The 12,615-nt window shown below is 40.4% G+C and overlaps 1 protein-coding gene across 1 annotated transcript; it reads right to left on the reverse strand.

Moving 5' to 3' along the window:
- Window positions 1–3,888: 3,888 nt before the first annotated feature.
- LOC122056127 (ABC transporter G family member 14-like) lies at window positions 3,889–8,174 on the reverse strand. Its single transcript, XM_042617922.1, has 5 exons — window positions 7,732–8,174; window positions 6,842–7,658; window positions 5,204–5,401; window positions 4,933–5,111; window positions 3,889–4,838 (listed from the first exon to the last, which is right to left on the reverse strand). The coding sequence occupies exons 1-5, from the start codon at window positions 7,825–7,827 to the stop codon at window positions 4,188–4,190; spliced, it is 1,941 nt and encodes a 646-aa protein (XP_042473856.1). The 5' UTR covers window positions 7,828–8,174; the 3' UTR covers window positions 3,889–4,187.
- Window positions 8,175–12,615: the final 4,441 nt, after the last annotated feature.

Consider the following 12,615-nt stretch of genomic DNA (forward strand, 5'->3'; position numbering starts at 1 on the left):
AATTTAATTTTTAATTTTAATTTCAATTTCGAATTTTGAATTTAATTTTAATTTTAAATTTTGAAGTTGATTTTAATTTTGATTTTAAATTTAATTTTTAATTTTGAATTTAATTTTAATTTTAATTTCGAATTTTGAATTTAACTTTAATTTCAATTTAGAATTTAGAATTTTAAATTTTTAGGATTGTTTTTCTTTTTGCTCCCCCTGGATCATGGCCTCGATATGGTCTATCGAAGTAGTATATTTGATCCTTCGGAACCCAGTATTGGCCAAGTCCAACTTGATTGACCAAGTTAGAGTTGGAGACCCATGCTTGGACTGATTTAATACTTTGTTTGTTTATTAATGATAAATAAGATCTATATTTACTTTTGTATCCCAGCCCAGTTCTGTTGTAGACGGCTCTTTGTGTCCCAAGAATCAAGTCCAAATTCTTGGAGCCCAAAGTAAACCGTTCTAAGGTATTTTCTAAATCTTTAACCTGATTTGTTAGACTTGAATTTTCTTCCTCAAGTTTTTGAACTTGAGTTGGAAATTCAGTCTGACTCTGGTCAGGTGAGGGTTTGGTGTCAGCCACTTCTTTAAGGACACTTACTTCCTTTAGAAGTGACTTAACTTTCAGGTTTGACTTAGCTAATTTGCGCAATAAATAGCTAACTAAAATGTTCAACCGGGAGATACTTACAGCGGGGTCTGGTCCTTCGGAAACGGATACGGATCCGTGGCTTTGCTCGGACTCTGCCTCAGACTCGCTCTCGCATCCGTATTCGACGACTTGGTCCCGGGCCATTAATGCGAGTAGACTCGTTTGTTCGAGCTCGTCGTCGTCGTCCTCCGATGAAGATTCGTCCCATGTTGCCTTAAGGACCTTTTTCCTTCTTTGCTTTTTGACCTCCTTCAGGTTAGGGCAGTTGGATTTGATGTGCCCTTTTTGGTTACACCCGTAGCATGTAACTTCAAACTTCATCTTTGTATTTTGTGGGCCTTCCTTTGATTTTACCGCCTTCTTTAGATCTCTTTTGTCGAATCCTTTCGTCTTGTAGAGCTTCTTCACGAGGTTTACCAGCTCGGTTGTAATGTCACCTTCTTCATCGTCAGAGTCTGGTTCAGCTTCCGATGCTGGTTCGGTTCTCCGTCGTGGTCTCGGTTCCCGGGTTCGGCTTGTACCTGCAACCAACGCAATACCTTTCTCGGTTGGCTGTGCATTAGTCTGCTCATGAAGTTCAAATTCACTAAAAAGTTCATCTAGTTTTAAAGAAGATAAATCCTTGGAAACTTTGTAGGCATCTACCATTGATGCCCACAATGTATTCCTTGGAAACGAGTTTAGGGCATTCCTTATTACGTCCCGATTTTCTATCTTCTGGCCAATTCCGTGAAGAGAGTTAAGGATGTCTTGTATTCTCGCGTGAAGAGAACTCGCCGTTTCGCCTTCCTGCATTTTTAGATTATATAATTTATTAAGCAAAAGATCTCTTTTACTTACCTTGGTGTCGTCAGTGCCTTCATGGAGTTCGATGAGCTTTTCCCAGAGCTCCTTTGCAGAGGAGAACGGGCCAACTCTGTGAGTTCTTCCTTGGTAAGACCACACTGGAGGGTGCAGGTAGCTTTGGCGTCGGCTTCCACCTTTTTTATTAGAGAAGCGTCCCACTTCTCGCAGGGTGTAGTTTTGTCATCGATTGGCAGTTTCAGTCCCGTCTTTATGATCATCCACGTTTCGAATTGTATCTTTAGATACATTTCCATTCTTCCCTTCCAGTAGCCAAAATCCTCTCCGGAGAATAGCGGGGGACGTACAGTGCTGAAACCCTCTTGTTGGGCCATTTATGATATGTAACAAAAGAAAACAACAGAATATGTTCCAAGACTAAGTCTTGGATTAGTAGTGCTGGAATAAAGAATAATAAAAACGAACTCGAGTGGTGTTGCACCTACTTCGAGCAAAAGTCGATTCGAGGGAAACAAAAATTAGAATATAGCTATAAGGCTAAATTCTAATTCGACTCCAAAAAAAAAAAATGCGAAAAATTTGTTTTGAAAGGTGGTTGCACCAATTCAAAACGACCCCGCTCTGATACCAATTGTTGGATCGAGACGCGCTAGAGGGGGGGGTGAATAGCGCTCGTGGCTATAATCGTTCGATTATCGGAATCGTAAAACGTAAGAGTTAATGCAGCGGAATAAAATAACACAGAGAGACAAGGGATTTTTACTTCGTTCGGAGCCTGTGACGACTCCTACTCGAAGGCCCGCGATCCTTGATCGCTTTCCGTGGGCAACAACTATAAGCTCGACAAGAGTACAAGTATTACAGTTAAGTATTAAAAAGAATACAGTTATACCGACGACAATATCGTAATCTGAAGATTCAGAGCTCCGGGTCGTCGATGTCTCGCAACAGCACTTTGGAATCGTCTCGTGAGCAGCTTGTAGCAGTAAGATCACTTGAAAGTTGTTGTTTGAAGCTGCTGGTCGAGACCCCTTATAAAGGGGGTTCAAGGCGCCTTATACTGTTCACCAAGGCGCCTTGAACGAGCCGAGTCACCCGCGTGGATCAGCACGGACCTGGTCGAACTCTATCTGGTTCAAGGCGCCTTCAGCCTATCCAAGGCGCCTTCAACCTCCGGTCCAAGGCGCCTTGAACTCCATTCAAGGCGCCTCCAGTCTGCTGCGCTGGCCTTTTCCTGGCTCGCACCCGAGGCGCCTCCAAGCTCCATGGAGGCGCCTCGGACACTGTTCATCCGAGTTGTAACTTGCCCCTTTGTTCCTGCAAAATGTGTTAGTCCCAAACACATACCCTGCAAAACAAAGTTAGCACAGAAACATAATGAATGATAATAATAAAAGTTTTGACAGCATTCGAACTGTCCGGGTCTGACTTCAGGTTTCCTACCGGAAACCCTAGGTCGACCCGACGCCTACTGTTCCCTCTTCGGGGAGCGTGTCCTCACCTACTCCACTCAGGAGATTTACCTGTTGCCAGTACGATCCTCCAGATCGACTGAACTTTTGCTCGGCACTCGATGCTTCCGGACTTTCTGCTGAACATCCGCTTCACCGGCCAGTTCAGACTTTCACCTGGTTCGCGACACCAGGACTTTCCACCTAGGGTTACCACCCCCTAGGACTTTTGCCTGAAGCCATCGACCTGCCAAGGCTTTCCGCATAGGGTTACCACCTCTTATGACCTAGGGTTACCACCCCTTAGGGTTTTACCTTGCCTAACCGCAGTTAGGACTTTCCTGAAACACTCAGCAAAAGCTGTCAGATAACAAAGCACCTTAACTTTGAATCCTTTGCCATTATCAAAACTTAGGTTCGATCGTCGGATGCTTCCCGCACCAAGTTGCCAAAGTGGCTGCTTTGAAGATTGGAATGTCATATCCTCCCCCAACAAGCACTTCATGAAGTTATTGTTGACCTTGTAATTTATTTCACTCAGTGATCTTATTTTGCTTTGTCTATAGGAAGTTATTGTTCATCCTGAGGCTGAGACATCGGAAAACATTCTCATCAAGCACTTCATGAAGGAGGATTTGAATAATACTTGACACTTTGAATCCTAGAGACAAGCAGGTTATGCTACTGAGGTTTGGACTGGAAAATGGGAAGATGAAGACACTACAAGAGATAGGAAAGTCAATGGGTGTGAGTCAAGAGAGAGTTCGACAAATTGAGCCTTGAGCTTAAAAGCAAGAGGAGAATGAGGAATCTGCAGCAGTGTCTGATATTGTAAGTCCTGATTCCTATTTCCAAGTGCTTCATGTGCATTCTTTCTATTCCTTTTTTTTTAAAAAAAAAAAATGGAATTTTATAAGTTCCATTTACACTTATGTATAAGTTCAGTACAAATTGCTTTAGTTATGGAAAATGCTTATTTGAATATATCTGGCAATTAGAGAATTTTAAGTCCTTGCCTTTTGGTTGGAATGCTATCCTGCACATCTTATTTTAGTTACATTTTGCCCATTGTTTACAGACTATTCTCTCAAAACTTGATCAGTAGTTCTTTGCACATTTTCCTACAGTACAACGTAGAAACTTCAGTAGTAGTCAATTCTCAAAAAATTGAGAATGCTTGTTGCAGTAATCCCTTATTTTGAATCAATGGTTACTCAACACTCACCATAGTATCTTCTTCTCGAGTGCAATCAATTGCAGGTTATTCAACACTGACCATGGTATTACTGGCATTGCAGATGATGTAGTGCAAGATATGCGGCCAGCCGATAGCCAATGAGCATCAACCCCATGATGCACACATCAATCCACATATGACTTAGCCCCACTGATTTGATGGCCGGATATTCTATCACTGGACACATCACTCCTTTGGAGCACTCATAGGCATCATGGTCAGTGAACTGAACCCCCAATAGGAGCTTGTAGCAGTAGAAACTATAGCTCAAGTACTTCAGCCAGACAATGAAAGTTGGTATATGTTGGACATAGTAGCCACCAGCCATTAGGAAGACCAAGGTGGTGACCGAAGCAAGGGTGGTTGCCTGCTTGACATCCATTAGTATTGCTCCTACTGCAAGGCCTAGGCTCTGTGCAACCAGGACGCTGAAGAGGACTATGAGGAGTGAGAGCAGGAAGGTGACTGGGTCTGGCTTGAGGCCACCCATCCAGTATATGATGAACGTGAAGGCGGTTGGAAGGGCAAGCTCCATAGGCAGGTCCCCCACGGTGCGTGACATGAAGTAGGATGAGAGTCTATACATGCCTGAGGCCTGCTCTTTCTGCAACATGGGTTGCTCTTGAGGGAATGTAAATACAGCATTGTAGAGTGGAAAGAAGCCCCAAAAGACTGAGAAGAAGAAAATCAATGCTGTCTGCAACAGGATTATATGAATAAAGTAATCAGATAGATATTGTCAGAAAATATAAACCGTGTGCTCCAAACATTTTCAATTCTAAAAATTTTACCCTGTCTTGGATATGAGAAGATGGGGTGTGCCACCATAGGAGGCCTCCAAGAGTGGCAACACTGAGGACTTGGAAAATCCTCAGCTTGTTGAAAGCCTCATACCTCCTCTCCTTCAGCCCCCTGCTGAGTAAAACTCTGAACTGCTCCCACCAACTTGTGCACCACTGCTCTCTTTTCACTGCATCAACCAAGCAGATAGCAATTCAAATTAATGACTCCTGAAGTGTTCTTGCAAATTGGTGTTCTTCCAGGTTGTTCAGAGTGGCTTACTGGCACTAGCCATCTCTTGAGTGTATCCATAATTGTTCAGGTCTATTGTGCAGAGTTCCGCCTTCAATCGTGTGGCGATATTACAATTGTACGCCCTGATCAGTGCCTCCTTGACAGCCTTCTGCTCCTGCTGCAAGCCACAGCCACCTTTGACAAAGTCACTGCTCTCGGTTGCGTACTTGGAGTTTGGTGCAATTCCTGTTCCATAGAAGAATTCATTAGCATAAATTCAAACCTCCAAAGTAGCCTACATTTGGTTAAAGTTCAGACTTCTGCAATATGAGAGAATGATCTGGTGAGGTAGATCCAGCTTCCATTCTTGCTTAGATAGCCCAAGAATTCATTATGTTCAGCGCAAGACTAAATTTCTCAACAGTGCAGTGTGTTTTAAATTTAGAAGACGTCGTGAAGAGTGTTTAGAGATTATTTGATATTTGTCAGTTTAGAGAGCATTGTATATATATATATATATATATATCAATTTGTTTAATGTTATTATACTTTTGTGCAAATTTGAATCACGGTAAACTGCTCTTATGTGTTGTTGTTCCATCAAGGGAACTGAAGATTTTATCACATGTTGTAGAAGCTATTGATCTGAAAGATTTTTTATCTCATATGGTAGAAGCTATTTCTTATTTTAGAGATACCAGATTTAGATCTATAACTGCTTGATTTGTGATAATCTGATCTACAAGTGCGATTTGATTTGAGATACTAAATTTTGGTGAGTGGTATTATAACAGGTTTCAATCTCATTCAACCATTCCAAAGGCATTCAGCATCCTAACGGCGTCAACAATCTATCATTTCTATCCAACAAGGTGTTGATTGCCAAGCTGCTAAAGATCATGAAAGTGCTAGTGCAAGTGCAAGTGCAAGTCTACGTCCGCAACTCATCTCCTCCACAGTCACTCCCCATGTAGGCAAGTAGATGATGGAAAGAGAGGCGCATGATGCAGAGAGGACATGCACGGGACTGCCAAAATTTTCAAACAAATACGTGTCAAGCTCAACTCAACTCAACTCAACTCAACTCAACTCATCCGCCATTATTGAGGCGTTGTGTTTCTGTGGGGACTGAGAACAGTTACAAGGAGGGGGATGCATGAGCAAGTGACAGGGTCCTCCGACGCTGACTTAAAGTATGAGTGCCATCAATCTCATCGACACTTGTCTTCATCGCAGCTTCGATCTTCCCACACGCATTCCTACATCAGTTGGAAAGGTACCTATTTAAGGATGCATTAGCATTTCAGATCTTGCACAGTGGTTTTCCATTTTGCATGTGACTATTTTCTTCTATCATCTCTGGTTTTATTAGAATTATTATACTGTTTATGATAAATTTGATTGTGACCCGACAGTAAAAGAAGGTGCCTATTAAACTTTCTCTGTAGGAAGGGAATATGCTTGGATATGTTAGTGTTCTAGACAAATATTGAATGTTCTTCGCGATGGTGATCTTTGTCTTTGGATTTATCGTGCTGAGTTTTGCGATTAATGATAGCCTTGTCTTCTTCCCATAGTTGATCCTAATGGAATGGTTGTAAAATTCTAATCCCAATTTTGAAGGGCGTATATGTAAATATCGAATTTCCAGGTCATATTTGAGAGATGCATGGGAAGGGGACTCACCGTTGGCAAGGTCCAGCAAGAGGTCGGCCGGGTTGACGCCGTCGGTCGGCGAGGCGAACCCGACGGAGGTGAAGTAGTCGAGGGCGGCGGCTGCGCGGCCGTAGTAGATGGCGGAGCCGTCGGAGGAGAGGAGCACCAGCTTGTCGAACATGCGGTAGAGACGGCTGGATGGCTGGTGGATGGTGGTGACGACGGTGCGGCCCTTGTCGGCGGCGAGTCGCCGGAGCGTGGCGACGATGCGCGCGGCGGTGGTGGAGTCGAGCCCCGACGTGGGCTCGTCCAGGAGCAGGAGGCTGGGGTCCACCAGCATCTCCAGCCCGATGCTGACGCGCTTCCGCTCGCCGCCGGAGACGCCGCGCACGCCGCGCGAGCCGCCCACCATGGAGTGCGCCACCCGGCCCAGGCCCAGCTCCGCCACCACCTCTTCGGCATGCCGGGCCTTCTCCGCCCGCGACAGAGACGCCGGGAGCCGCAGCAGCGCCGTGAAAGTCAGCGTCTCCGCCACCGTCAGGTGCGGGTACAGCACGTCGTCCTGGGCCACGAAACCCATGCGCCGCTTCACGCCGCCGGAGAACGGGCTGCCATTGTAGGTGATCTTACCTGAGAGCTTCCCGCGGAGGCGCCCGCCGAGCGCCGTCAGAAGAGTTGTCTTCCCGCTGCCCGAGGGGCCGAGCATGGCCAGCAGCTCCCCCGGGCACACCACTCCGGTGATACCATTCAGAATCGTCTTCTCCAGCACTGGCGCCGCCCCGCTCTTTCCTCGCCACCACTGCCGCCCACCCTCTCCGATCTTCACCTTGTACACCACCTCCTCAAACTGCTCAAAAATCTCACCTTTTATTCACATAAAACAAACAGAGCACTAAAACAGAGCATCAAAACAGAGCTACCTTGAGGGTGATTGGAAAGACAGATGCTGCATCAGCTGGGTAAGCGTCGGCTTCTCGGCCGCCGGCGAAGACCGTCTCAGGCTCAGGCGTGGTCATTGTGGATCAGTGAAGGTGGAACTGGGTGGTGGTTTGATGATGGTTAAGGAGAAAGCACGCATACTTATAAGAGAGAGCGGCCCACCAATATGCTTTGTTGCACTCACTCACTTTTAGCGCTCAAAGAGCCCAAAAATGCTTTCTTTCTTTCTTTCTTTTCTTTCTCTTTGTTAACACTTGTGAATGGAGATGGTGGTGGAGAGGAGTGAGTTGTGAGGCTTTTTCTACTCTAAAAGTCTAATCTAATGGAAGAATGGAATTTGAGGGATTTGATTAAGTAGATAAGAGGATTGATTAGTATTATACTGGGGAAAAGGTGTGGAACATGGAATGGTTTACCAAACCATTGAAGAAAGGCTAAAGGAAAGGTCAATTTCCTAAAGCCTAATGCAATTGTTTTGTATCAGGATTCCTTTTAACATTAGCCACAATGAAAGTTTTCCTATCGGTGCAATATGTGGTCATTTGGGGGGAGATGACTTCAGCTCGTTGTTTAGTAGAAGTATTGTTAGTCCTCCCCTTCTTCATCCTCTAACTTTGTTGTTGATTGCGAACCATTGTCTTCTTATAGTTGCTATTGATCTCGAACTCTCCTCTTGAAATAAGAGGTTACCTTAAATGAAGATGTCAAGATACTTCACTAGTGTTTGTTACTTTTCTATGACTAAGGGTGAAATCGTCATCTCGACAGCCCTTCTAGCATAGCCCACACTTACTTTTGTGCATTGTCATGGTGGAGGAAGTGCTCGAGTGACTCATGTTGTTCGAAATATTTTACTAGAGATGTTTTCTTTAATTGGCTATTGCAATCTAACATTTTAAAGGGGGGATATGCATCAATTTGCCTAATCATCGTCGTCATCTCAATTGTTCTTTCATAGTTCACATGAGATCTTAATTATATGTTTAAGTATATTCAAAATACTGAGACCTCGATGGATAACAAAAAGTCATAATTTTACTAATCTAACCAAACAGTGTGACATCTTAGAGTCGCGAAGAAGGAACAAAATTCTTATGTAGATGAACTCCACAGGATTTTCTACCAAGGACCTCTTTCAACCACCGAATCCGATCCGTCTCTTTATTAAGCGATCATCAACGATAGAGATCAAATTCTCGACCAAATCTTACATCCAAGGAACAGTCACGACGGACTCCTTTAGAAAATTTGTGTTCATTAGTTGCTTTCGAAAGCTTTATGCAATGAAAAGCACATGTTCCCCACAATGTGCTATTGTTTCTTGGGAAAAATCGAGTTGAAAGAAAGAAAAGGTGGAAGATCCATAAATGAGATTGATCAAGCATTAAAAAGAAACCGCAACAAGTCAAATGATTCTAAAGTAAGCATGTTTATACAAGAATTGAATTATTTGAGTATCTTGCTTGAGCTTTGGTTTGATATGATGTTTATCGAATATTAGAACTAATAATTAAAACCGTTCTCATATTCGTTCTTTGGTTTCAAGTTCGGTAGTTCCACTTTTGCAAAAGGTTCTCTTTCCTTTCTACTTGCATTATCAATTGATTTTCAAGTGTAGAACATTTGAATAAAGAGAGACGGTGACATATATGAGTCGTGGAATAATAGATCTTTGATCATGAGACTTTGAAGTATATCGATGATTTGGAGAGAAAGAACAAACTAGGGTTATGACCCGTGAGCACTAGGGATTGATTTGCTTTAGTACTATAAAATTAGGGGGACCTTTACATGCATAGGGCCAAGATGTAATTGTCAAGAATAAATATCAAATGCCCTAAACCTCTAGAATCTAGGTTCGAATTCTATCCTCCATAAACTTTTTTTAATTTTTCCAATCTCGAATACTAAAATATTCTATCAATGAATAAGTATTCGGGAATCAATCATAATTATATAATTTAGCCTTATTTTATTAGTTCAACGACAAACTTGTGAACATCAAAGGCTTGCTTAGTTTAGTTTATTTTGCGGTTAATTAACTAATGCACCATGTGATAGATAATCTTCATTCCACAATTGATGGATCTCGATCAACTTGCTTAGGGTTTTAATTAGTATTTTATTCTTAATTTCAAGGCAATTATATAGTAAATAGATAAAATTATAAAACCCAAAAACCCTTAAAGTTTTGAATCGATTCTTGTAAAAAAAATATTAGACATGTCGCAATGCTTGAAGTTGGTAGCCTTTTCAGCTTTAAGTAAAGCTAAAGTGAAGCATTGCACTCTAAAGTTCTCTTAATTGCAATATATATATATATATATATATTTTGATCAAAGATTTCTAATTAGCTATATGTAATGGTTCAAAATCCAATTAATTTAACTGATAATTAATGATAAATCTGATCTGAATTATCTTTCAATAAAACCACATGATAAACAAATTTTATCTATTAGGAGATTGCTTGAGGCAAACTATAAACATAAGTAGTTAGTGATATTATTGCATTAATTGTGGTGAGTTCCAAATAAAGAAAATGACCACTTGCATTAGTTTGAGGCCTAAGGTATCTTTTGAAAAGTGAAAAAAAAAAGTTAATGCAAATCCGCTTTAATGATATGATGCTAAATGATAGTGATGATGATGATGATATATACTCCAATTCTATTAATTAGTTAATTAACTTACAATGTAATTAGGAAAAGTTTAATTTTGTTTATTATAGGGAAGAATGTTTTTTTTATTTCCTTCTTTAAATTGAAATGCACTTTCTAACCATAAATATTATTGAATGATCTTTTGCTCAAATATATAACTTCTAGGGTTTTTGTTTCATGAGTGAACAAGTTGAGTGATCATTAATTTCAAAAAGTTATGTTGCTAATATAAAAATGATAAGTAAGTATTAGGTTTCATGTTGAACCATGTAATACTGAATTTTGAGATCAAACTGCATGTGTCTAGATGACAATTTGGCATTCTTCTACTGCACCGTAGCCCCAGGGGCAAGTATTAAGTTTTCATGTGGCAAAAAAGGTGATTCGTTCACCTCTAGCGCCCCTGTCAACTCATCTCTAAACTAACACAGAAGAAGTAAATCACAGGTAGCTACTAGCCATTAGTGCATGTAGCCAAGGCATAGTGGAGGGATATTTGGACGTACCGAGTTTCGACTCTAAAACCTCATGTGGTAACACCCTATGTCTTAACCACCACATCATCCTGAGAGGACAAGTATTAAGTTTCAATGAGTTGTATTCAGTTAGTCATTGATCGAGTTTCAATAATGTATACTATAGAAGATTCATGATGAACGTGTGTGTGTGTATATATATATATATATATATATATATATATATATATATATATATATATATATATATATATATATATATATATATTAAGCTCTAGATTCCGACCTTTGATGTAGATGCTAAGAAAATAATTAAATTGGGAGGGCAAATAGATTAGGAGGAATCTAAGTTAATCAACATCAACTCGATATTAATTCCTCCACTAGTGCCTAAATATAGGTTATCTATCAAAGTTATCTTATAAGCAAGCTTAATCTCCTTTAGATTCCTATTGATGATAATTTTTACAACTAAAGGTTCTCAAATACTTGAAGGAATAAAGAAGAAAGCAAAGAGTATATGTACTAAAGGTGTTTGCCAACTCTCAATGCATGCACTTTGTTGCTTTGCATGCACCTAATTTTTCTAAACTTATTCCTTTTTTTTTTCTTCTTCTAGTACTAAAAGATCAATTTAAAAGATATTAATTTAATTTTTTATTGATATACAAAAATGCTACAATAATGATCCTCCATGTGAAGAGGAGGAATAGAGCATTTATGGTGAAGTAGTGGTAGCTAAATGAGTTCAAAATTATTAATTGTTTCATGATAATTTTCATTTTTTATATTTATATTTTATAATCATGTCTTATAATTTTAAAGTACCAACAGTGAATTGGATCATTATATTCATCTGTGTCATGAAAAATCTCAATTGTCATTCACACACTAGGAAAAAGGTTAGCAATGTTTTAACTTTTTTTTCGATATGTGAAAATGTGATAGATAAGGATCTTAGAATTTATTGTCAAAATTTGACCTTCAAACTTTACTTTCATTGAAGATATGATGATCTTGTGCTTACCTTTCACTTGGTACCCTATCTAAAAGATACTCTTTTCTCGAGATAAAGACAAACAAATTCGAAGATAAATCAATCTGGAAGTAATTACACCATGTGTTGAACACTCATTGATCTCTAAGATTCATGCTTATCTTAATTAAACCGTCTACTCTTAAAGTTGGATTACTTTGATATGAACCACAACAATAATGGTAGCTTGTGCTCTAACAAAGGTGACATGGTTAAATTCATGACACGATATTCCTCATTGGATTTGATTTGATTGGCACATGTTACACAATGCCGATCGAGATGGCAACTCGATCATTTGAATCCAAAAGTAATAAAGACATCCATTTCGTTAGTGCTTTCGAAAGAACATCACCAAGTTTTCCCCATGGCATGCTTCCTTTCAATTTTGCATTAAAATCATGTTGGCTGATAAATGTACAATGTATGCCTTTATTTCCATAAAAGTTTTTGTTTTAGATGCAAAAGACAAAACAACATTATAATTAAAGAGAGGGATAGCTTGAGTGGAAGGCATCAAAGGCCAATGCGACTATGGTACAATGTCATTGAAGTCTAGATGTCCTAAAGGAGCCACAAGTGAGGTCGATGAGGGGGTTGTCTCGCCTCGCATAAAGTGAGTGTCTTTGAAAGTGAACAAGCAAAGCGTGATTGAAAAATCCATAAAGCTCGTACTATCAATCGAGTTTG

The sequence above is a fragment of the Zingiber officinale genome, chromosome 3B, assembly GCF_018446385.1.
Source record: "Zingiber officinale cultivar Zhangliang chromosome 3B, Zo_v1.1, whole genome shotgun sequence".
Lineage (NCBI taxonomy): Eukaryota > Viridiplantae > Streptophyta > Magnoliopsida > Zingiberales > Zingiberaceae > Zingiber > Zingiber officinale.